Source organism: Saccopteryx bilineata, chromosome 1, assembly GCF_036850765.1.
Source record: "Saccopteryx bilineata isolate mSacBil1 chromosome 1, mSacBil1_pri_phased_curated, whole genome shotgun sequence".
In the NCBI taxonomy this organism is placed as follows: Eukaryota; Metazoa; Chordata; class Mammalia; order Chiroptera; family Emballonuridae; genus Saccopteryx; species Saccopteryx bilineata.
Genome location: NC_089490.1, coordinates 216,067,450 through 216,094,475, shown reverse-complemented (window position 1 = coordinate 216,094,475; position 27,026 = coordinate 216,067,450). Strand labels below are relative to the sequence as shown.

Here is a 27,026-nt window from a genome sequence, read left to right as displayed (position 1 = left end):
TAGAACATGTCTGTTGGATTAGATTTGGCATTTAGAGAAGGTTATTGTTGATCTTGGCTGAGTAGTTTAGTCGAGTAGTGTGGACAGGAGGCAGACTGACTTCTCAGAGCAATGAGGTGAGAAGATTACTCCCAGAGTAGACTGTCCCAAGTCATCTTGAAAGAGGAGGTGTCAACAGGATGTATATACTTTTCTTTTTAAACTTAAGCAGTGGAGAAGCCAGTGTTGATGAGGGGTTAAAAACTGAGGAGCTAGAAGTCCAGCCAGTGCCTTCTATTAATGTCTAGTCAGAATGTAAGAGGAAGATGCATATTAAATCAATTAAGACAAACTTCATAATAACTACAATCTGTCAGAAGCTTGAATGGACAGGAAATGTTTATTGAAGAGATAGAATTCCTAATTTGGGTAAAATATTGGAAAATGACATCTAAGTTGGGGACTCATTTTATTTTTTTCTCTACTTTTAAAACTGTTTTCTAGAATGGTTTAACCATGTTTCATCCCCAGGATTGTTGTTGGGATGGGCTTGCTCTTTTCTAGAGATTTGTTCTTGTACGTCTTTCTTTTTAAAAGTTAACTACTGTGTCTTTGTACATTGGAAATATTTTTCTGGTTAAGTATATTAACTTTCCTGTTGTGGTAGAATTTGATTGTTGGCTGAATTTACTGTGTTTAGTAATTTCTATTTATCATAAGTTAAATCAACTCTATATGCTTATTTTAGTATTATGAACTTTCAAACAGCAAATATAGTGCCCTGGCTGAATAACTCGGTTGGTTAGAGCATTGTCCTGATACGCAAAGGTTGCTGGTTCGACCCCTGGTAAGGGCATATAAACAGATTGATGTTTCTGTTTCTCTCCCTTCCTCTCTCTCTCTAAAATCAATCAATAAATTAAAAGAAAAGAGCAGTTATAGTATAGTAATTTGTTCCTGTCTCCTCCTTTTAAAATTGTTCAAATTGAAATGTGATTTCCTACAATAAAATTCTTATTAGTTCTGTGGTTCACTTGTCTTAGTTTCTTAGGCAGAAGAATAATAGTCATAATTGCATAGGTTTTATTTAAATAGCATAATTATTATACTGAATTTGGATGAGTGTGAAGTTAAAACAATGATAAGAATGTTTTCCTCTTTTATTAGAATGTGACTTATTTGGAAGGACAACACATATTTATTAGTTCATAAAATGCATCTGTTGTTATTGTTTCTTGACACTCATTCACTGAAGTGCACAATTCAGTGTAGCCTGGCTAATGGTAGAAGGAGGTTTTAGTGGTGTAACTTGTGGGACAGCTGCTTATGTCCATCAGGTCACTATAATACTGCTTTTCAATACTTGCTTGTATGGACTTCACTGGACTTTTAATGCATTATGACTTAGAGTTTATCAAAGATTATAATTCTTGCCATTTTCTTTTTTTCTTTTCTTTTTTTAATTCTTGCCATTTTCTGGATTTCGTCTTTATGATGCTTCCAAAGACAGTAATGCTGAAAACTGTTCTTAAAGATTTGTCATTAGTCTTACTTAAATATTTTGGAGATTATATATAAAGTCACACATTCCACACTACTGAAATATTTTTTTTCTCTATACCTTATTTTTTAAAAATAGAAGAATCCCAGTAAAATAGTTTTTTGTTTGTTGTTTGTTTGTTTTTTGAGACACAGAGAGAGAGACAGAGAGGGACAGATAGGCAGGAAGGGAGAGAGATGAAAAGCATCAATTCTTCATTGCAGTTCCTTAGTTGTTCAATGATTGCTTTCTCATATGTGCCTTGACCAGGGGCTACAGCAGAGTGAGTGACCCTTGCTCAAGCCAGTGACCTTGGGCTCAAGCCAGCGGCCTATGGGCTCAAGCCAACGACCATAGGGTAATGTCTATGATCCCACGCTCAAGCCAGCGACCCCTTGCTCAAGCTGGTGAGCCTGCACTCAAGCTGGCGATCTTGGGGTTTCAAACCTGGGTCCTCTGCATCCCAGTCTGGCTCTATCCACTGTGCCACTATTTGGTCAGGCCCAGTAAAGTAGTTTTGACAAAACCTGATTATGTACAATTTAAGGAAATATTTAAAATGTGTCATTTTAATCTTAATCTTGAGGCTTACTATTACCATAGTACAATTTTTGAATATTGTACCATCATGAAAGTTCACAGCCTGAAAGATATTTAGAGATCTAGTTATTTTTTGTTGTTGTTTTTTTATATATGTGTAAAAGTATAGAGGTAGAAAAGTCAGGCACTTTGAGATACTAAAGAGAGTTGAAGCAAAACAGAAAACTGAAGTCTCTGACTTTTAGTCTAGTATTCATTCTATTATACCACCAACCTCTTGAACATGTTCATGCATTTTAAGAAAGTAACCTCAGCCCTGGCCGGTTGGCTCAGCGGTAGAGCGTCGGCCTAGCGTGCGGAGGACCCGGGTTCGATTCCCGGCCAGGGCACACAGGAGAAGCGCCCATTTGCTTCTCCACCCCTCCGCCGCGCTTTCCTCTCTGTCTCTCTCTTCCCCTCCCGCAGCCAAGGCTCCATTGGAGCAAAGATGGCCCGGGCGCTGGGGATGGCTCTGTGGCCTCTGCCCCAGGCGCTAGAGTGGCTCTGGTCGCAACATGGCAACGCCCAGGATGGGCAGATTATCGCCCCCTGGTGGGCAGAGCTTCGCCCCTGGTGGGCGTGCCGGGTGGATCCCGGTCGGGCGCATGCGGGAGTCTGTCTGTCTCTCCCCGTTTCCAGCTTCAGAAAAAATGAAAAAAAAAAAAAAAAAAAAAAAGAAAAGAAAGTAACCTCAGCTAAAAGATGCTTTATACCCAGATAAAATGATAGTATTTGGTTTCTAATATGCAACTTGTTTATAACTTTATCTTCTTCCTTTATGTATACATATGTCTACATTTAGGCCATAGTGATAGAAACTAAATTGTGATGATAACTAGTGTGGTAAAAAAAAAACAACTAAATGTAGGTTGAATTTGAAATGCACGTGCTCAGAAAGTGTCTAGTAAATCTTCTTTTTTATTTCTGTTCTCATCACTCTCAGTACCTGTGCCCTTCAATGCTACTATCTATCCATTTTCATGGATAGCTAGTGAGCAATAAATTAAGCAACCAGACCTCAATTTGATCTCACTGTTATCATTTTATGTGAAATTTTTTGTAACAGTAAATACATTTGTCTGTAATTGATTTTCTCAACTATATTTTTTTCTTTAGAAGGGAAGCTAATATTCATTGTGTCTGTAAGAATTACAAAGGAATAAGAGGAAACCAGAGCTGTTTATGCTTGCAAGGTGTCTTTAAAGCTTTTAAATGTGTTCAGTACTTCTGAAACTTATTTTGCAGCTTTTAGCTTATACAAATATATATTAAAAATTATTGAGCCCTGGTCAGTTTGCTCAGCTACAACTGAGCAAAAACTGAAGTCTCTGACTTTTAGCATCTGTCCTATTTTTTAAAAATAGAAGAATCCCAGTAAAGTAGGTTTTTTTGTTTTATTTATTTTTTTATTTTTTTATTTTTTTGAGACAGAGAGAGGGACAGGCAGGAAGAGAGATGAGAAGTATCAATTCTTTGTTGCAGCTCCTTAGTTGTTAAAATGTTTTCTGTCAAAGTTAGTATTAAGTGAGTATTTATTTGTGGCACTGTGATAGGCACAAATTATCATTTTTTAAAAGAAATAAGACCTGATTTTCCTCCTTCATGAAAGTATGATGTTGCTTGGAAAGAATTGTACTATGGTCCTGTAAAACGTTGTGGCAAGTCCTAAGATAGAGGCATGTAGAAAAGTAATTAATTAGGAATTAATGGAATGTTTCAGCAGCAAAATGGTTAAAATCAGTGAAATAATGTTGAGAAAATGCTATGCTTAGGAGGGATGATTGGGCAATATAATAGGTTATAAGATGTGTTGAGATTGGAAAGGTTAGATGGTAGAGGAACTGAGTAGCATGATTAAAGAGAAGGAGTTGGGATCTTAGTTCTTAGGAATTGGAGGGTCATTTATGATTTTAAAGAATGTGAGTGACATTTTTAACTATTATAAAATTTGGATTGGATGGAAAATAGGCCAAGCAAAGTGACCAACGAAGAGGTTGTTGGTGAGAGAGGAGATGGGGGCCTTGGAAATTAGGCATAAGATCCAGAAGAGAAGGGCCAGGTTCAAAGTAATGATCATAATGGCTGATAATTATTGATCTTCCCACCATCAGTCAGGTACTATGCTATGTATGTATTTTATGTCAATTATTTAATTTTATTATTTGCAATAAAATTACATGCTCTTCACAACTAGGTTTTACAGATAATTTTTTGAGGTTTAGAGAGGAAGTCAAGTCCCCAAGGTCATAGTTAGTGAGTAGCATATAGAGAGGTGAACCAGCAAGCTGTCAAGAGGAAAAACTGAGTAGGCACCAGATGAAGTGCTATTCTGGTTTCTCTCCGGAGTGAATGCATAGAGGCCATTAAGTGAAGTAAGAATGAGGAAGGAAGAGCTCATGTGTGGAGGGAGGAGTTCATGTTTGCTTTGGAGAATAGAAATTGTATACAGAATACAGAGAGATTGTCTGGGTCCCAACCTACCTCTGACACTTAGTAGCTCTGTGACCCTAAACAGTTGACTAACCTCACTGTTCTTCAGTTTTCAGCATGTGAAAAATGGAGATACAGTGGGACTTGTGAGATTGTTATGAGGATTAAATCAACTACTATAGTAGAGTGCTTACGGGCATGCCTGATTGGTAGTAATCAGTCATTGTCAGTGTTAGCTCTGTCGTCGTCATCATCATCATCATCATCATCTTCTATAGAAGTCCAGAGATCTGTTTTAAAATTGGATGAGCTACTCAGTATAAAACTTACAGCACATTCCTTCTAGCAGGGATGTAAAGCCAGAGGAAATGGTCTAGCTGAATGGGCCTTCATAATTCCTTGTAGTACAGCTTCATTTTTAACCAGAGTCTCAGAATATTCATTCTTAATGTGCTCAGGATCAAGCACAGGTTCTTCTGATATCTGGTTGCCCAGTTAGTTTTAGGGAAAATGAACTGCTTGTTGAAGGACCTAAGTCAAATACATTTTGGTGTGACTTCCTCTGAATTTCCTTTAAAATTCTGCCTTGCTACTCTGTGCCTGTGTTTTCTTTATTTCCTGACCAGCTTTGTCACACAAGGAGCTAGGATGACCTCGCCTCTCTGGGCCAATCACAGGTTTTAATCACTGCTGCTATGGAGAGTGTTAACCAAGACTTTGTGGGGATGGGGAACAGTGAGAGACATAGTGTGTTTGTCATCTCCCTGAAAAAGAAAAAAAGAAGTATGGACACTTTTCTGGGTCTATTGCTGTCTTATATTTCTACCCCCACCCAAACCATTGCCATTTTTTGTTTTATTGAGTTTTCTTTATTTGATGAATAGACTACAATTCTACATAAATTGAAAATATTTCATTCAACACATTTTTGTACTTTGACTTCTCTTAAGCGCATTACACAGAATAAAAGTAGGAATAGTACAATACAACTGCTTTCCCCCACTTTTACTGGTAAAGTATTATTATAGTCTTACATTTTTAATATGAACCATCTAGGTCCAAGCCAACATTTACCCCTTCTGTGTTGCAATTCCAGTTGCAAGTGAAGGTGTTCCTGCTTGTTAAAATGTAAATACTTCTTTCTAGGAGCAGCAGAATTTTATGTCAAGTCATTTACATCCTGATGTCAATGAGAAATGCAGAAACATATGAAAGAAGATAGCATGAAGCTACAGAATACCTCGGGAAGTTGGGGTGGCAGAATATATTGTGTGCAAAGGTGAGACAGCATGAGACCATGAGGCAGGCTCACTGTTTAATTACTTGGCACTTTGCCAGATAGTCACTAAAAGGCTCTAGTGACAAGTAGTGACAAGTAGTTTTCTGAAATACATGGTTTAGTTGTGAGGAGTCTCAAAAAGTTCATGGAGTACTAGAAAGAACACTGGATAGGAATCTCAAGACGTAGCTGTGAAGTCCTATGACTTTTGGGAAATCTTTGGACCTCCATCTGCTTTAGGGTTCTTATAAAAGTTTGAGGGAGGCACTAAGGTCATTTTTCTCTCTGAGTGTTGGTTCTAGAGTAGATTCTTATTCTCAAAAAATTCATAAAATGCAAACTCCCTGGCAGTCAACATCATTCCATGTTAGTTGAAAAAACTGAATATATCAGTTGCTTCTTATAAATGTGTTCCAAAGGTTCATTTCTGAGATGGTTGTTTAGCATGTCAACAATTTGCCCTTACAGACAATATTATATGAGGTATGTATATCTATAGGGCTCTCCTTCTCCAGGCTGTTAAACTGTAATGTACCTGACTGTGGCATTGTGAGAGAACCCTGGGAAGAAGGTTTTGGGAGGTGCTAAGATTGCCTCGTAAGGCTTCACTGGACCATTTTTTGCCTCTTGTGCTGCTACCTTACTTTTGGAGCACTTTCCAGATCAATGGAGCCACCACAAATGGCTTGGAGGTGTGAGAATCCCTCTGACACCGGGTTGGCGGGAAACTGGGGGAGGCTGAGACATAATATGTTGCTAGTAGTTTCAGTTAGAACTCTGAATTCACTTTTGCATGGTGCCATGGGTTATTACTCAGACTCCCAACATTTCTTTGTGATACCACATTAGTATTCAAGGACCTGGAGACCACAATCCAAACTTCATGAGGATGAGTGACATCCTTACAGTCAGAGGTTCTTTAACACAGAATTCAGAAAATCAGTCAGTATTTGTCAAGTAGGGCACAAGCTCTAAACAACTGCTATAATTGAAACAACTGTTACGATTTTTTTTTTTTTTTCTGAAGTGAGAAGCAGGAGGCAGACAGACAGACTCTTGCATGCGCCTGACTGGTATCCACCCAGCATGCCCAGCAGGGGGCGATGCTCTGCCCATCTGGGGCTCTTACTCTGCGCAACTGGAGCCATTCTAGTGCCTGAAGCAGAGGCCGTGGAGCCATCCTCAGCGCTCAGGCCAACTTTGCTCCAATGAAGCCTTGGCCACGGGAGGGGAAGAGAGAGATAAAGGAGAGGGGGGAAGTGTGGAGAAGCAGAGATGGATGCTTCTCCTGTGTGCCCTGGCCAGGAATCAAACCCGGGATTTCTACATGCTGGGCTGACGCTCTACTGCTGAGCCAGCCAGCCAGGGCTGTTAATGATTTCTTTTTTTTTTTTTTTTTTTTGCAGAGACAGAGAGAGTCAGAGAGAGGGACAGATAGGGACAGACAGACAAGAAGGGAGAGAGATGAGAAACATCAATTCTTCATGTGGCTCCTCAGTTGTTCATTGATTGATTTCTCATGTGTGCCTTGACCAGGGGGCTACAGCAGACCAAGTGACCCCTTATTCAAGCCAGCGACCTTGGGCTCAAGCCAGTGACCTTGGGCTCAAGCCAGTGAGCATGGGGTCTTATGTATGATCCTAGGCTCAAACCAGTGACCTCGGTGTTTCAAACTTGGGTCCTCAGCATCCCTGGTCGACATTCTATCCACTGCATTACCGCCTGACCAGGAATATTTTAATTTTCTTTATTCAATTACCCAGTACAACATAACTTGTAAAGTTGCTTCTATTAATTAAAAGATTTTATATGGTATATAAATAATAATCTGATGAACTTTCTGTTTTAAGTTTGTAGTTGATTAAGTTTAAGTTTTTAGTATGACTAGAAGTTTACAGGGTAACATTTAGATGAACAGATATTCATTTGTTTTAATATTGTATAATTTCATTAAGCTGACAGATTTTAGCTAGCTTATTCCTCAAAGAAAAGTCTGTTAATTTGAACAAGGTCAGTTTTTAGTCTCCTCCCTCTCCCTACTCAAGTTTCTGCCTTTCAAGCATAGCTCTGTGTGGTAATTATAGAAGTTTCTGAGAAAGCCTGACCAGGCAGTGGCACAGTGGATAAAGCATTGGACTGGGATGCAGAGGACCCAGGTTCAAAACCCCAAGTTCTCTGGCTTGAGTGTGGGCTCGCCAGCTTGAGCGTAAGGTCGCTGGTTTGAGTGTGGGATCATAGATATGACCACATGGTCTTTGGCTTGAGCCCAAGGTCGTTGGTTTGAGCAAGGGGTCACTCACTCTGCTATAGCCCCCTGGTCAAGGCACATATGAGAAAGCAAGCAATGAACAACTAAGGTGCTGCAACGAAGAATTAATGCTTCTCATCTCTCTCCCTTTCTATCTGTCTGTCCCTATCTGTCCCTCTCACTGTCTTTCTGTCTCTGTCAAAAAAAAAAAAAAAAAAAAAAAAAAAGTTCATGAGAGAGATTTAAAAATCTTGTTTCCAAGAGTGCAGATTGCAATTTGGTGAACTTGAGTAAAGGTTCTGGATAACGTTTAGAGACAGTATTTTGTGTTAAGGAAATGTCTTTGCCTATGGTCTGATATTTAATAGATCTGACAAAAGAAGTAAGGCTACATCTTCTAAACTTGGTTATTTTAGTTCTAGTTAATTAGCTCCACAACTATAACTCTAAGGGAACTAACCGAGAGACCTTGGACCTGTGGACTTGAGCTTTTGACACCTGTAGAATGTGGTGTTGGAGAAGAATATGATGTCTAAAGTGTCTGCCATTGTGAAAATATGTGATTCTAACTTATCTATGTTCATGTCATTTATGAAATGGGGTAAATAGTGTAATAATTTTTTTCTCCTAAGGTTTTTTGATTTTTAGTCATGTGTTGCAAAGATCTTTGGGACAGTGACTAATCACAGTGTATAATCAATATATATTGAACTCTAGAAAGATGAAATTTAGTGTAGTTAATCCATATCAACCGACCCTTATTTTCAAGAACACTGCTTCAGTTTGCGGCAGCTTCAGATTCAGAATTCATCGAGTACTTCTAATTGTGTACACTATTTTGTTTAATCATAACAATAATCCTGTGTTTTATAGCCATCTTCTCCTTTTTGATACATAATAGGTTTCTGAAAATATTTTTTCCAATAGTAATTTCTCCAATAATATTGTAATTAAGAAACTTATCAAGTACATGGCATTTTTTAAGAGGAAATTTACCAGGATTTTTGGCATTTAGTGAAAAGAATAGGACTTGATGTTACTGTCTGATAATAAAGAAGTATTGCTTTCTAATCAGGCTATAAGAATAAGTTCATTATTATAATAACCTTTTTTCTTGTCTTTTCCTTTTACTTCTTTCCTGTAGAAATCACGAGGTAGTGAAGAGGTAAAAAGTATGGGTCCTCCCTGTTTTTATTTTCAATTCTTATTTGGAAACTACATTTTCATAAAGCAGAACCTGAGTGTTTCCAGGCAGTCTGTTTTAAGGAAAGGTTGCAGTGATCTTTCTCTTCCTGCGGATGGCGCTCTCTGCCGTGCCGTGTTCAGCTGGTGCTGATCATTTAAAATGGAATGTTTACTGATGTTACATAATCCCAAAGAGCCACATGGCAATTCTATGGGATGGACATTTTATGGAAAAGGAAGCCAGATTTCATACAGCTCTAGTGTGAAATGGCTGGCTAGTCCTTGCTAGATTCCCAATCTGCTGCCTGTGTTTTCATCTCTATCACAATGCTGTTGACTATTCAGAACAGATTTAGAAACTTGCCAAATAGAATGAGTAAGCAGATTAGTAAATATTTATTGAAATATTTATTTAATAAGTAGTACATATTGGATGAATGAGTGAATGAATGAATGAGTTAGTGGAACAGGGAACTGTGGTACAGTGGCCACTGGGCTATATGATAATTCTTTTTTTTTTTTTTTACATTAGGAAGCATTTATTTGAGGTTTAACATGAAATCATACAAATAAAGTTTGTATAAACACAAATCCACATTGAATCATAACACAGATAGCAAAAGACAAAGTAAAAACAAAGAAAATTAATTGGCAGCTATATACAGTTGGACACAGTTGTGTCTTGTACACTAGAAAGTCTTTTACAAAATAATCATCTTAGAGCAACAAAAGATAAATCTTCAATGTCATCCTGCGAGATGCGTTACTTTAACAATCTCCTCCTGTTTTCTCCAATGTCCGCCTTTTAGTATGGCTGATAATTGTTTTGGTGATTGCCACCCACTCGAGATGCTTTGCTATAAATGCTCTGCTGGCCACTGTGGTCTGCATATCCCTGTCCATATCCATAGTTCCCATAGCTATACCCAGTATAATCATAGCCGCCATAGCCACTATAGTTTTGATCACTCACCACCATAGGCACTGTTGTAATTTTCATATCCTTGATCGTAATAGTTTCATATCCTTGGTTCCAGTTTTGGCCCTGACCTCGGCCACACCCCTAGTACCTCGTCCACCAGTTGCAGCACCTCTTCCTCCTTTTTGTTGTTGCTGTCTAGATACCTCTTTGGGTTGGGCAACTTTGATTTTACACTTCCCAGAAGCAATTTGATGGTATCTGCTTTCTAACAATTTCTTTATTGGCTCCTCATCTGTATGTGATAAAAACCTCTTCTTTCATTTGTTTTTGTATCCATGGGAAGTTCAATGTTTTCAATCTCTCCAAAGGCTCCAAAATATTCTTTAATTTGTTCTTCAGAGGTATCTGGGCTCAATCCACCCACAAAGACCTTTTTGGTGGGTTTCTTCCCTTTTAAAACTTTGGCCCTTTTAGGGTCTATCGATTTGCCATCCAGTTTGTGTTTCTTCAGTTCCAAGACCTTATCAATGCTAGTGGCATCTTTGAAAAGCACAAATCCAAATCCTCTTGATCTTCCAGTGACTGGATCTGTTTTAATTGTGCAGTCTACCACTTCCCCAAATTGAGACAAATAGTCAGATCTTTCTTGTATCCCAGCTCAAGCCTCCAATAAACATTTTACTGTCATCCTGCTGATTCTTGGATCCCTCTGTGAATTCCTCTATGTTGCTGTACTCGTTCATATCCTCCATGGTGGCAGAGCTGTCTGCTGGGGGGTGCTGGCGCGTAGATCGAGTCCCGGAGGCGGCAGCGGCCGAGTGTTGTATGGAACTAGATTTAAAATGGCTATGGAAGAGCTATATGATAATTCTTAAAGAGGAAACTTGGTGACTTAGCGATTACTTTTTGTCCAGTTGTTGAGCTTGAGATTTTATTTTCAGTGGCAAATGTAATGTCATTGGTAGCACTGACTAAAACAGAGTAGTGACAAAGTATTAAAAAATGCCTACCCTTGGCCAGTTGGCTCAGTGGATAGAGCATCACCCAACATGAAGACATTCCAGGTTTGATTCCTGGTCAGGACACACAGAAGAAGCTGCCATCTGCTTTTCTTCCCCTCCTGATCCCTCTTCTCTCTCCCCTTCTTTCTCTCTTCCCTTGTAACTAGCAGCTCAATTAGTTTGAGCATCAGCCCTGGGCACTGAGGATAGCTCTGTTGATTCTAACATTGGCCCCAGACAGGGTTTGCAGGTGTATCCTGGTTGGGGCATATGCGGTAGTCTTATCTCCCCTCAACTCATTTAAGAAAGGAAAAAATAATAAATAAAAAATGCCTAAAAGTGAAGGATGTATGTAGTAATTACTTAGTGTAGGGGGCATGTGTAGAAGCTCTATATGCTAAGCAGATAAATGTGTGAAAACTTTACAAGACTTAGGATGATAGCTTAAGTCTGTGATCTTTTAGATTATAGGTTGTGAAAATTAATCACAGAACCGGAACAGATAGAGCTAAGATATCAAAGTCAGCTAACTGGGAAGTCTCACTCAAAGAAAGCAGAACCACTATTGACTTATTGTATTGACCATTTCATTTTAGAAGACAAAGGAATTACCGAATTTTTTGCTCCATAAGATGCACTTTTACCCCCCTAACAGTGGAGGGGAAAATGCCTGTGTGTCTTATGGAGCGAATGTTTATTTTTTTTAGCTGCTGGGGGGCTGCACCGGTAAACATAAGTAGAATGAGCGCCAGTGGGAGCGTAATCATACACCATGGTGGCATGCAGAACCCCAGCATCTGCTGAGGGATCTCTTAGTTCCAGTTTCCACAGTTGCATGCAGCGCAGGAGGGAAGGAGAGCGACGTTGTGTGGGCGCATTCATCTGTCATCATTGAGGGCAGATGTGAGAGGTGCGCTGCAGTGGTGGAGGGCTGTGCTGCAGCTGCTGGAGCTCTGTGTGAAGTGTTGATGTTACCCATTGCCAACCTAATAGCATCTCACTGGCTGGCTGGCTGGCAGATAGGGGAGGGGCCAAGGGTGTGAGGCACGAGCAGTGAGCTGAGAAGCCAGTGGAGCAGGTTATGCTGCTCATCTCCATCAGTTTATTCCAGCTGTAATCCAGGTAGTTTACCTATGTAATAACATTAGAGTAAAAAATAACTGGACTTTCCCTAGTGCAGCAGCAAGGGGGTTCATGAGAAAGGATGAATGAAAGAAAATGGAATGAGACTGTGAATTGAAAAAGTTTGGGCCAAACATCCTAGAGGGCTTCTGAAAAAATCTGCCCAATTAGTGAAAAGTCATCTAGCTGTAATTCCTGGGGGTCTTACCAGTCAGTTGCAACCTGTCAGCGTTTCCATCAACAAACCGTTTAAAGTCTTTATGTGAGAAGAGTGGAACAAATGAATGACTGCTGGTAATCATGATCTGACACCAACTGGATGAATGAAGAGACCCACTATCACTCAAGTTTGTGAATGGGTGAAAACATAATGGCAGTCAGTGAAGAATGAAGCATGGTATGGTCATTAAAAAAATGTGGCATTAGCAATGCCTTAGATGGCACTGAAGATGGTATCGTATATAAAAATAGCAAAGAAAGTGATACCAGTGATTGTGAGTAACTGAGCTTCTTAAATTCTGACACTAGTGATGATGAGGTTCCTGGAACCTAGAGGTTCCCAGGTTCCTGGGGTTCCTGGAAACTAGAAGAGTATTTGAACATTAAAGTCTCTTCTCATTTGTTAATAACAGTGCTAATGGTTGTTAATATTGCTGTTGAGTTTACATTGTTGAAATATTATTGTGGTATATTTTATTAAATATTTTAATACATAATTTAATTCAGAATATTTGTTTTCTTATTTTTCTCCTTAAAACCCTAGGTGCGTCTTATGGTCAGGTGCGTCTTAGGGAGCAAAAAAATACAGTACTTGGGGGAGCTGGTACTCTGAACCTGATTTGACCCACTGTACGGTCTTAATGAGACAAGTAAACATAACAGGAATCCCAAGTGGAAAGCTATGTCTCTCATTCAACAAATTCAGCAAATGATTGAAGTGCCTTCTCTCTGCCCCATGCTGTTCTAGGTGCTGTGGCTCAGCAGTAAATGCAGTAGATAAATCCCTGTTGTCAGGGAGCTTTCACATTAAGAGTTGACAGAGATCTGTTGTACATGAAACTAGCCTCGTGGTTGCTTAACTACAACGATCTTAACTTTCATGTTACTGCAGACTCCTGTTGCAGGGTCACCCGCTGGGTGTTGACATTGATCTGGAGCTGCTTGTTACAAACATCTAAAAATTCTAATATCCTTCCTTCCCACATTTTCTGTTCTTCAGTCTAATGGTGATTGATTGCCTGTATTTCTCCTTGTGTATCAGCATTTGCCTGGCTTCTTCCTTTTACCCCATTTTTGATCATCTAGCTTGTTCTCTCACTTGTGCCCTCGAGTCCCTCTGCTTCTGCGGTAGCCATCCACCAAAGTCCTATATTTAGATTCTGCATTCTGTGCTGTTAAATTCTGCTGGAGATTCTCAAATAGCTGGGAGACTTGATATACCTGGAATTCATGATTTTCAGCCTCTGCTCAGCTATCAACCCAACAATAAATACTCTTGTTTATCTTTAGCCACTACTCTTTCCATCCTTATTCTTGTGCTCCTCATTTTGTGTTTTGATGCCCAACTTAACTGTAATTTTCTCTGGGACTTGAGTTGAGCTGCTCTTGAAGTTTGTAGTGCCTCTCTTCCCTCCTTTTCTACCTTTTTCTGTTCCACTTTTACTCAAGGATGACCTTCACGAAGCTTCCCTGACCACCCAAATGGGTTTAGTGCCCTGGTCAGTACATAATACCCAGTGTATTGGTTTTCCTTTGCCACCATAAGGTGACCTTGTTGGGGGCATAGACTGATTACTTTCACATTTTGTATCCTTAGTGCCTGGCACAAAGTGAATGTTTAGTAAATGGTAGCTAAGTAGAAAATAATAATAAACAGGAAAACAAAATTAGGGGATTGGAAATACAGAGTTCCTCATTTTCAGAGATAATATAGGCAAGGTACCATGGATACAGTCTCTAGAAGGGATAGTGGTTGTAAGGAGACCCAGGCTAGTCTATTGAACAATTGGAAATAATATGTGAAGAAAAGACAGAGGTAAAGTGGCCAGATGAGCTCATATTTTTAAAATAATGTGGAAAAGGGAAGGAAGGATACGAAACAAATGCATATATATAACATATATATAATATATATAAAAAAACATAAAAGAGGAACACAACCCTAGAAGAATAATGAGCTGAGTCTTTTTTAAAAGGTTAAGGCTGGCATGATTTGGGCCTGCAGATGCCCTGTGTCAGCCATATGCAGCCAGCATATTTAAAATTTCCTCCTCTAATAAAACTCTTCAAAATTCATCTGGACTGGGTGTCTCTACATGAACTCGACATGAGTTTCTTACAAATACATCATTCTATTTAAAAACTGTTTGGGGGGACCTGAAGATGGCAGCAGAGTAGGCAGACGCACAGACTCCCAGCTCACACCACTGAACTGGATTACAAACTAATTTAGGAACAATCAGCATGAAAAACCAACTTTGGACTACAAGAAAAGCTCTCAAAAACTAAGGAGCAAAAAAGAAGCCACAACAAACTTGGTAGGGAGCATCTGAATCTCCCCGGCTTACAGGAACAGAGGGGGGGGGTGAGGCTGAGAGCCCAGAAGGGCTCTTACTCCAAAGAAAAGAGCAGAAAATACTGCTCACAGCCACTTGCCTGGCGACCAGGGAACGAGGTGTGTTGAAAGGGCTGGCTTGTCTTCCAAAAAAAAAAAAAAAAGGGGAGAGAGAGAGAGACAGATGGTGAGGGGCAGAGGAATCCAGGGGACGACCTGAAAAGCTGACTTATGCAGTGCTGGAGGCAGCCATAGCTGGGGGAGGGGCTGATCCTTCCACAAAATGAAAGACTAAAGTGCTTCTGGGTCACAGATCTCCAGACATCTCTCCAGCTCCAATCAGCACAACAAGACACAGCTGAAAACAAGAAGTGTGGAGGAGGGGCAGTAACTCAGGTCTCCATGGAGATCTGAGATATACCTCCCCCTACTGAAGCTGAGAAAACACCCTGCCCCCAGAGAGAGAAACTGGCAGAAGAGGCCTTCAGAGTCTCAGGTTACACCACCACATTCCTGGATACAGTTTCAAATAAGCCCCCTGCTGAGATCAGTAAACAAGACTATCACCTGTTAAGAAAAAAAACAGCCTGACCTGTGGTGGCGCAGTGGATAAAGCGTCGACCTGGAAATGCTGAGGTCGCCGGTTCGAAACCCTGGGCTTGCCTGGTCAAGGCACATATGGGAGTTGATACTTCCAGCTCCTCCCCCTTCTCTCTCTCTCTCTCTCTCTCTCTCCCTCTCTCTCCTCTCTAAAAAATGAATAAATAAATAAATAAAAATTAAAAAAAATAATAAATTAATTAAAAAAAGCTTTTTCTAAAAAAAAAAAAAAAAAAAAAAAAAGAAAAAAAACAAATCAAGACTTCAAAGTAGCCCAAATCCAAAAGTTGATTACAAATAATAGCTGATGCCAACCCATAAGACCCAGAAATAACACAACTGAAAACTGGAGGCAGGCAACACCAAGCCTAGAATCAACCAGCTCTACAAACAAAACACCCAAACACAGACATAATGAGAAGACAGAGAAGTGCAATCCAAATGAAATCACAGAGAAACCTCCAGGAAATGAACTGAGTGATATGGAAATAACCAAACTTCTGGATGCGGAGTTCGAAATAATGATTGTAAGGATGCTTAGGGATCTTAGAACAACAATGGATGGTCATTACGAACACCTAAATAAAGAAACAGCAAGTATAAAAAAAGGATATTGAAATATTAGAAAAGAATCAGTCAGAGATGACAAATACAATATCAGAAATGAAGACCACAATGGAAGGAATTAAAAATAGGATGGATGGAGCTGAGGATCGAATCAGCGAGTTGGAGGACAAGTTGAATGAAGGCATGAAAGCTGAGAAGAAAAAGAAAAGAGAATCAAAAAGTATGAGGAAACTCTTAGAGAGCTCTGTGACAACATGAAGAAAAATAACATCCACATCATAGGAGTTCCTGAAGAAGAAGAGAAAGAACAAGGGATAGAGACTTTGTTCAGTCATATCATAGCTGAAAATTTCTGTAAATTAATGCAGGAGAAACTCTCACAAGTTCAAGAAGCACAGAGAACTCCATTAAAGAGAAACCTACACTAAGACACATCATAATTAAAATACCAAAGCTAAGTGATAAAAAGAAAATATAATATTAAAGCTGCTAGAGAAAAAAGGCTATCACCTACAAAGGATCACCCATAAGGATGACATCAGACTTCTCAACAGAAACACTGAGGCCAGAAGGGAATGGCAAGAAATATTCAAAGTAATGCAGAACAAGAACGTACTAACAAGACTACTTTATCCAGCAAGGCTATCATTTAAAATTGAAGGAGAAATAAAAAGCTTCCCAGACAAAAAAAAACTCAAGGAATTCATTACAACCAAACCAGTGCTGCAGGAACAGATCAAAGTGGGAAAAGAATATAGCAAAAGAGGAATACAGCTTTAAAGAATAAAATGGCAAAAAACAACTACATATCAATAATAACCTTAAATGTAAATGGACTAAATGATCCAATCAAAAGACATAGGGTAGCTGCGTGGATAAGAAAACAGGACCCATACATATGTTGTCTACAAGAGACACACCTTAGAACAAAAGACACACACAGATTGAAGGTAAAAGGATGGAAAAAAATGTTTCATGCAAACGGAAATGAAAAAAAAAAGCTGGGGTAGCAATACTTATATCAGACAAAATAAACTTTAAAACAAAGAATATAGTAAGAGATAAAGAAGGCCACTACATAATGATAAAGGAGGCAATCCTACAGGAAGATATAACAATAATAAATATCTACGCACCTAATATAGGAGCACCGAAATATATAAAGTAGACTTTGATGGATATAAAGAGCGAGATCAACAGCACTACTATAATAGTAGGGGATTTCAATACCCCACTAACATCACTAGATAGATCCACAAGAAAGAAAATTAACAAAGAAACAGCAGACTTAAAGGACACACTAGATCAACTCGATTTAATAGATATCTTCAGAACCTTTCACCCTAAAGCAGGAGAATATACATTCTTTTCAAGTGCTCATGGTTCATTCTCTAGGATAGACCACATGTTAGGGCACAAAAGCGGTCTCAACAAATTTAAGAAGATTGAAATCATATCAAGCACTTTCTCTGATCACAATGGCATGAAACTAGAAATCAGCCACAACAGAAAAACTAAAAATTCTCAAACACATGGAAACTAAATAACAGGCTGTTAAATAATTGGTGGATTAAGAATGAGATCAAACAAGAAATAAAAAAATTTCTAGAAATGAATGATAATAAGCATACAACTCAAAATTTATGACATAAACTTTCCTCTTATTACTGCTTTCGTTGTATCCCAGAAATTTTGATATGTCGTGTTGTCATTCTCATTTGTCTGTGCGTATCTTTTGATCTCTGTTTTTATGTCTTCTTTGACCCAGTCATTTTTTAGAAGTATGTTAATTTCCACATTTTTGTGGGTTTCTTTACTTCCTTTTGGCAGTTGAATTCTAATTTCAGAGCCTTATGTTGAGAGGATATGCTTGGTATCATTCCAATCTTCTTGAATTTATTGAGGTTAGTTTTGTGTATCTGCATATGGTCTGTCCTTGAGAATGTTCCATGCACATTGGAAAAGATTATATAATATGATGTTCTGGGATGAAATGTTATGTGGATGTCTATTATGTCAATTTGTTCTAGTGTGTTGTTTAAGGCCTATATTTCTTTATTGATTTTCTGTTTGGATGATCTATCTAAAATGTCAATGGTGTGCTGAGATCTCCAAATATGATTGTGTATTGGTCTGTTTCCTCTTTTAGTTTTTTTAGTAGATGTTGTATAAATTGGTGCTCCCTGATTTCAGTGCATATATGTTAAGAAGTGTTATGTCTTCTTGATTCAGTGTCTCCTTTATGAAATGTCCATCTTTGTCTCTTATTACCTTTATTGTCTTGAAATCAGTATTGTCAGGTAGAAGTATGGCCACATCTGTTTTTTTTTCTGGGGGAGTATTATTTGCTTGAAGAATCATTTCCCAACCTTTCACTTTGAGTCTGCTTTTGTTCTTGCAGCTTAGATATTTTTCCTGAAGGCAGCATATGGTTGAGTTTTATTTTTTGATCCAATCTGCTACACTGTGCATCTTCATTGATGAGTTCAGTCCATTTTCATTTAGGGTAATTATTGATGCATGAAGATTTCCTGTAGCCATTATATGTTTTGTTTTCTGGTAGCTCCATGTCTCCTTTGGTTCTTTTATTTTGTGTTTCTGTCATTTGTTTTTGTTTGGTGGTATTCCACACTTCTTTTCTCTGTTTCCTCTTTTTTTCAGCTATGTATTTCAGTTTTGGTTTTTTCATGGGTGGTTACCATTAGGTTATTGAGAAAAAAGTTTCATATATACAAGAGTTCTTTGTCTTTGTGAGTGCTTCTGCTCTCCATCTTCACATCAAACTTGGCTTAATGAAGCAGTTTGTTCAGGCTTTGAATAGAGAAAGTGAATGCTTTCAACATTATTTCTGCTTTTCCTGCCTTGTCTTTCAAGAAGATAAAAGCAGGTGTATTTGATGGACCTCAAATTCAAACCCTCATACATGACAAAGAATTTGCCAGGAAGATGAATAAGGAGGAGAAATCAGCATTGCAGTCTTTTGTGGCAGTTACAAAGAACTTCCTTGGCAACAAAAAAGCAGAAAACTATGAACTTCTGATTCAAAGGATGCTGTTGGCTTTCCGCGACATTGGATGTAACATGAGCATTAAGATTCACTTCCTGAACAGTTACCTTGATAAGTTTCCTGAAAATATTGGAGCTGTTAGTGATGAGCAGACTACTGCTGGAGCATCAAACAAGACTGTCCTCAACAAGTACACAAACGCAAGAACTACAAATGCAAATTTTTGCCTGAATAGAATTTAAATAAGTTTTCGCAAATTTTATGATTAAAATAAGTGTTTTAATATGTTCTATTTCAAAATTGTAGACAAATTCTGATGCAATTATATCTTTTAGTGTATTAGTGTATTTACTGCAGTATATAAATTATTATATTTTCACAAAGATGATGCCTAAGAAGACATTCTACTTCACTTTGTTAAACTACATGTTGAAAATTTTACAATAAGATGAAAACCTAAAATCTTGAATTGCAAAAAAACTGTACCTTACAGAGAAAAAACTAATGTCAGATTTGAGATCAGCACACTCGAATTAGGTAAGAATAAGTGTTTTTGTGGATGCAACAAAAATATTTTCCCCAATGTTGTTTGAATAGGCTCTCCATTCCCTTATCCCTCTCTTCTTTTTCTGATATACCTATTATTTTTATATCATTCTTTTTGATGTAGTGAGACAGTTCTAATAGAGCTCTTATCATATTTTTTAAATATTTGAGTCTCTCTCATCTTCCCTGTGTATCATATCTAATTGCCTGTCTTCTGTGTCTCTGGTTCTATTCTGTATCTGGCCTGTTCTATTAGCCTATCTTGCTACCTCATTTTTTAATTCATGTATTGAGTTCTTCATCTCTGTTTTTTTTTATTTTAAATTTCAATTTCTTTGGTGAAGTATTCATTTTGTTCATTAATTTGTTTTCTGAGCGCATTAAATTCTCTATCAGTGTTTTCTTGCATCTCATTGAGTATTTTCAGAACTTCAATTTTGAATTCTCTATCATTTAACTCCAAGGTTTCTGTGTGATTGAGATTGCTTTCTGGAAATTTTTCATTTTCTTTCTGAACTGTGTCTCTTTCTTGGTTATTCATGGTATTAGTTTTCTCTGCCTAGATGGTATTTGAGAGTGTTATTGTTAAGAAATCAAACAAAAAACAACTAAATAATAAAAATACAAATGAAATAAAAATAAAAGAAGAGGAACCTCAAAAATCCACGAGGAAAAAAGAGAGAATGGTTTTGAACTTGCAAAAGGTTTTTCTATTATTTTCCAGTAGGTGGCACTGGATTACAAGTTTTAGCTCTGTAAAGTTCTTAGATTGACCTCTACCACTGTTGCTATGATGGAGTGGGGCATGCTTTGTGGGCCCTAGAACTTTCTTTGTTCTTTCTCAATGGCGATCTCAGGCCCCTAGTATTCTTTCATGTGTCCTGACAGACCAGGGACTAGAAAGAGAGTTCGCTTTTTCTTCAGGGGAAACGGTGGTTCTGCAGAATTAGTTCTGGGGTATGCCACTATTACTCTCTACACCCTCAAGGGTTGGGAGGTGGGATCTGGAAGGCTGGGGGGCTGCACTTTATATTTCTCTGTCTCTGTCCCCAGTGTGGACTAACGATAGATCACGGGAACACTGGCAGTGTCCATGGTTTAGTTGCTGCTTTGGTTTAGCCCTTCTTTAAGTAGCCCCTCCTTCAGTCTCTCCATTCCTCCCAGCAGAAGAAGAACCAGACAGACCAGGTTTCTCTCCTGTCCAGAGAGAGCACTATCACAAGTGCTTCTCATCTTTAGCCCCATGTCTCTACCCTTGCCACCTTTAGTTGATTCAATGCGCAGATCTTTCAGGCAAGCCTGCGAGCTCCACTGGGGTCCTTTGCTCAGTTATAGCTGTTCAAATTGTTGAAATTTCAAGAGGAGATACCAGGGTCTCTTTCACACCACCATTCTTTTGATGTCATCACAGTTTACTTTATGAAAATGTATAAAGAACCAACATTATATATGATAGAAGTTATTGCTTTTTTCTTAATGTCCAATAATATTAAAAATAGTGATATTTGTTCTATTAAATAGGGGATTTTCATTGTAACAATCCAGGAATTAAGCCATCAGGACCTCGACTAAACAGGAATCAAAATAGTATTAGGAAAGTTTTTGGTAGCTCCCTTTCCTGTTTATGTACTCTGCATTCTGTTGGTTTATTTATTTATCTTATTTTAGTTAGAGGAGGCAGGCAGAGACAGACTCCTGCATGTGCCCCGACTGGGATCCACCCACCAAGCCCATAAGGGGGCAATGTTCTGCCCATCTGGGGCACTGTTCCATATCAACCAGAGCCATTTTTTTTTAGCACCTAAGGAGGAGGCCATGGAGCCATTCTCAGTGCCCGGAGCCAACTTGTTCCAATCAAGCCGTGGTGGTGGGAGGGGAGGAGAAGAGAGAGAAATAGAGAGAGAAAAGGAGAAACAAGCAAGAAGGAGGAGGAGTAGAGGAGCAGATGGGCACTTCTGTGTGCCCTGACCGCGAATCGAACCTGGGACATCTACTCGCTGGGCCTACATTCTACCACTGAGCCAACCAGCCAGGGTGTCTATTGGTTTATTTTTACCCTGATGGCTTCTTCTTAGCCTCAATTACCTCATCATAGCCACCACATGTGACCTTTCGGCACATCTTCTCTGTCCCTTCATTCAAATTCCTGTGAGAGAGAAAGGAAATCCGACTGGCCCATGCCTCTTTGCAAGCTGCACCATTCAAGTCACATCTTATGGCCAGCGTGTTTGTTGGCACTCCTGATCAGGTATACTTCAGTCGATTAGGGACCAGAGCCTGGCTGTACCTCAGTCACATGTTCTACTGCTTCCTCAGCAGTACCATGGGGAGGGCTTCTTCCAAAGTCAGTGAAGGAAGACTCCTCAATACCTATCTCCCATTTAAAATGTTTTTGAATGTTGCTGGATGTCTCAAAATCACTTGTGGCTCTATGAAACTAGTTTGAAATTCTTTGGTGATTTTATTGTTCATCATTTTTCCTTTGTGTGAATATTTATACATTTTTTCTTTTTATTTGTCTTCCCATCTGTTTTACCTTACTGTTTTCTTAATCTTAAAATATCACATTCCCTTTGATTCAAATGTGTAGTAGAAATAAAGTGGCATAATTTAATTTTTCAGTTTTATTCACCTGCTAGTAAATCCTTTCCCCTCATTAACTGAGCTCTGGTGTGTGGGGAGGGTGGGTCATTGATCGTCAGTTCTATCAAGTGAAAAATGTTAATATTTTACAAAGATCTGTTTATCTTTTAAAACATGTAAAACAAGAATATTTTATAAGTAATGTGATTATTTTTGCTGTATGGTGAGTCTATTTAAAACACAAAGTCAGACTGTACCTTCATTGCCACCAATCACTTGTTAGTATCTTCTGATTACGGGCTTTGACTTATCCATTCTTGGTTATACACAGGCATTTCACACTCAGGACTAATTTCTGCCATGAGTGAATTTTGTTTGTTTGTTTATTTGTTTGTTTTATCCAGTGAGAGGAGGGGAGGCAGAGAGACTCCTGTATGTGCCCCGACTGGGATCCACCCAGCAAGCCCATTAGGGGGCAATGGTCTGCCCCTCTGGGGCGTTGTTCCCTTGCTCGGCAGCAAAACCCTGCTTAGCACCTGAGGCTGAGGCCATGGAGCCATCCTCAGCACCTCGGGCCAGCTCACTCCAATTGAGCCATGGCTGCGGGAGCAGGAGAGAGAGAGAGAGAGAGAGAGAGAGAGAGAGAGAGAGAGAGAAAGAGAACTAAGAGAGGGAGGGGTGGAAAAGCAGATGGGTGCTTCTCCTGTGTGCCCTGACTGGGACTTGAGCCCAGGACAACCAAATGCTGGGCTGACGCTCTACCACTGAGCCAACCAGCCAGTGCCAGCCATGTATGAATATTTAAGGAGCATTTGATTAGATCATAACCATGTCTGAAAATATTACAGAGTAAGTACCAGTGCCCAGTAATATTTTTTTATTCTTAATTTATTGTATTGACATGATTTCAAGTGTCTCACTCAATATAACACCCTCTATATATGGTGTCAGGGCCCAGCAGTATAAAGGCAGATTTTAGTTAAAAAGCAAGCAATAAAACTTCATAGTTTTAAATGTAATTTTTTGTTTTTCTAATCTTTTTTGTTATGTTTATTTTATAGCTCGGTCATGAGCACCGACAGTAACTCTTTGGCACGTGAATTTCTGACGGATGTCAACCGGCTTTGCAATGCAGTGGTCCAGACAGCGGAGACCAGGGTGGAGGAAGAGGAGGAGGAGGAGGAGACACACATGGCAGCCCTTGGACAATACCTTGTCCACGGCCGAGGATTTCTTTTACTTACCAAGCTAAATTCTATCATTGATCAGGTAACATTTTTATATTAAATAATATTTTTCTTCCATATATTATCATTAATTTAAGTTACATGACTTCTGGGTTACATAGTTTCTCAGAGTCCCTGAGATAAAGTCCTATCTCTCATATCACTCCTACAAAGAAAAGTAGCCCCATTTAAGAACATGTTTATTTGAATGCTTTTCAAAATGCCTGAAATATCTTAGAATTATAAATGGCCCTTCTTCTAAAATGGTTTCATATATATTATATTTTATCCTAATATCAGTATAAGATAACTATGATTATTAATAAAGATACAAGATTACAATTAAGAAACATGAATTTTACTTTCAATAAATACCAGACACGTTTATGAAAAATTAATGTAAATTATATTTAAGGAGCTTGCTCAATGTGGGGTGAAAGTAGAGAACCCTTTGTGTGACCTAATAACTCCTGAGTCCTCTAGCTTGCATACATCTACTTTAGTACATTATTGTTTACTTAAAGTATTATATATATAACCATGTGGTGTTGGACTGATTCCTTATTATAGAATTAACAAAATTTTAAAGCAAGTTGGAACTATAGACATGTTTCATCCAACCTACTTTAAAGATGAAAAACTGAAATGCAGAAACATTAATTTACAAGGTTAACTGACAAGGTTAACTTGAAGCCCGAATGTGATTTATATTTTATTTCATTTTAGTAGAAAACAAATATTTATTTTATGAAGAGAAAACTCTACCATCTGCTTTCAGGGAACTAATTAATGTAGTTAGAGAATAGATAATAAGGTCTCTGTATAACCAGGATGATGGACGTTTTAAAACACTTTGAATGTTACTGGTTCTAGATGTACACTTACCCATTGTTAAATTTCTTTGATATGATAGCATATTTCTAATAAATAAATATGTTGGATAATAAACTAAAATCCAACATACCTCTGTTTTCACTGTAAACTGAGGAACCTAACAAATATAAGGAGGTATTTGTTCACTGTAATGCCCATCTAACATGGAATATTCCAGAATATTTTCAGGTTTATGTAATTTTATTCTTTTTCATGAATGTGATTTATTAATTGTATGACTAAAGGTAATTTAAGTTTTATATACTTATATGACTCAAATAAATAAATAAATAATCAGAAAAAATATTTGTTAGACCACATGTAATAATTTTTTATTTTGAAATTTTGGTGATTTCTTATTCATATCATACTCTGTAATCTTATCCCTCATGAGAACAATTTAGTGCTTTCTCTTTTTAAATGATACTATATAAATAAAACCATAAGTATCAAAGAACCAGGAATAAATGTTGAGAGACACTAAAAAAGGCTCAAATAAACTCAGAACTATGTAATTTTCATGTATTGGAAAAATCAGTATTATAAAGATAACTATTTTCTCCAAATCTGTAGATTCCAATAAAAATCTCAATGGCTTTTTCTTAATGACAGCTTTTTTGAAATATACAGTGGTACCTTGAGATATGAATTTAATTCATAATTCATTCTGTAACCGAGCTCGTAAGTCAGTCAACTCGTTTATCAAACTGCCCATACTGGAGCCGTGTGCCAGCGTGCCAACTAGCGGCAGCTTCCTGAATCACAACTCATATCTCGGAGTTTCACTCGGATCTCAAACAAAAATATGGACCGAGTTGTAGCTCGTATCTTAAAAAAAAATTTGTATGTTGATCTGTTCGTATCTCACGGTACCACTGTGATTCATGGTAGCATAGAACTTATCTACCTATTTTATATGTACAAAATTCAGTCTTTTTTGCGTAGTCAGTCAATTATAGAGCATTTTTATCACTTCAGATAGAACCCCTGTTCCTTTTTGTTCCTCCTTTTTAATTTTTCTATTTTTTTTAAGTGAGAGGAGGAGAAATAGGCTCCTGCATGCACCCTGACCGGGATCCAATCAGCAACCCCTGTCTGGGGCCGATGCTTGAATCAACTGAGCTGTCAGCACCTGAGGCTGATGCTCAGACCAATCATGCCACTGGCTGAAAGAGGTAAAGAGAGAGAGAAAGAGGAGAGAGAGAGGGAGAGAAGCAAATGGTCACTTTTTATGTGTGCCCTGACCCGGAATGAACCCAGGACATCACATGCAGGGCGGACGCTATATCAACTGAGGCCTTTATTTATTTATTTATTTATTTATTTATTTGAGAGAGAGAGAGTCAGTGAAAGAGAGGCAGGAACATTGAGCTGCTCCTGGGAAATTGAACCACCAACCTCTGCACTCTGGAATGGTGCTCCAGCCAACGGAGCTATCTGGTCAGGGCTTGTTTAATTATTTTTATTTATTGATTGATTTTTTAGAGAGACAGAGAAAGGAAAGGAGATAAAAGGGAGGAGGAAGGGAAGCATTGATTTGTTGTTTTAAGTTGTGCATTCATTGGTTGCTTCCTGTGTGTGCCCTGACTAGGAATCAAACCTGCATCCTTGTCATTTCCAGATGATGCTCTTAACTGACTGAGCTAACCGGCCAGGGCCATTTTTTTTTTTTTAAGTGAGAGGAGGGGAAATAGTGAGATGGACTCCTGCATGTTCTCTGACCAGGGACCTACCCGACAACCCCCCTCTGGGGACAATGCCAAGTTATCCTCTGCGCCCAGGGCTGACGTGTGAACCAATCAAGTCATAATTGGAAAATATGTTTCCAATGGTGATATTTTTTAATGCCTTCTTTTCCCCATCACTTACTTTTTGGAATATCTGTAGCATGATAGTATGAACAGTAGACATAGAGCAAAATTAATAGCCTTTTAAATATAGGGCTTATCAATATTTAATTGTTTAAACCAAAGACTAGAGAATGATAATTTGGATCCTTAAGGGGACTTTAATTGCACAAGATTTAATCATTTAAGGTGGAATCAGAACCCTAGATTCTAAGCTGTACATTTCAGGAGGGACTTGAGCTTTTATGTCTGCTTCTCACAAGAAGGAACACTTGTTGGCTATTCTGGGAGAGATGATTGAAGCGCTTGCCCTTCTACTGCAGTTCTTTTTTCTTACTTTACTATTCAATATTTAATATAAAGAATTAAACAGAGTTTATTGACATCTAATTTACATGTAGTAAGTGAGTAGATGTTAAGTGTGTATTTGGATGAGTTTTAACAACTGTATTTACCTGTGTAGCCACCACCCACGTCAACATGTCTAGGACATTTCCTCGCCCTTAGAAAGTTTGCCAGGCTCTTCTTCAGTTAGCCTCTCTCTGATTCCCCTGCTCTGACTTCTAGCATTTGGGTGTAGCTTTGCTTATTCTGGAACTTCACATAAGGGGTCATGCAGTATGTGCTCTTGTGTCCTGAAGCTCCCATTTGCATGATTCAGCAGCTCTGCTTTCTGGTTCTGATTGGCATCGTCCTGTCTGGAGGCACCACAATTTATTTGTGTTCCCCTGCTGTCTAACCATTTGGGTCATATTCATTTGGTTATTATGAATAAAGCTGCTATGGATATATTTTCATTTATTCTCAGTAAATATCTAGACATACAATTGCTGGGTCAAAGTGGGTCTTTAACTTTGTAAGTAAATGCCAGACTGTTTTTAAAGTGGTCAAGCCACTTCATTCTTACCAGCAATGTATGGGAATCCCACACTCTCTAG

At 38.5% G+C, this 27,026-nt stretch overlaps 1 protein-coding gene and 1 pseudogene across 2 annotated transcripts in view; one reads left to right on the top strand and one right to left on the bottom strand.

Moving 5' to 3' along the window:
* Positions 1-27,026, top strand: part of LYST (lysosomal trafficking regulator) — a 281,303-nt gene that overhangs the window by 8,472 nt on the left and 245,805 nt on the right. For both annotated transcript variants that reach the window (XM_066235524.1, XM_066235534.1), the window contains exon 2: positions 23,204-23,411. In XM_066235524.1, coding sequence (XP_066091621.1) covers positions 23,204-23,411 — 208 coding nt within the window. The remainder of the gene's footprint in view (positions 1-23,203; positions 23,412-27,026) is intronic.
* Positions 9,763-10,929, bottom strand: LOC136320303 (heterogeneous nuclear ribonucleoprotein D-like pseudogene; annotated as a pseudogene).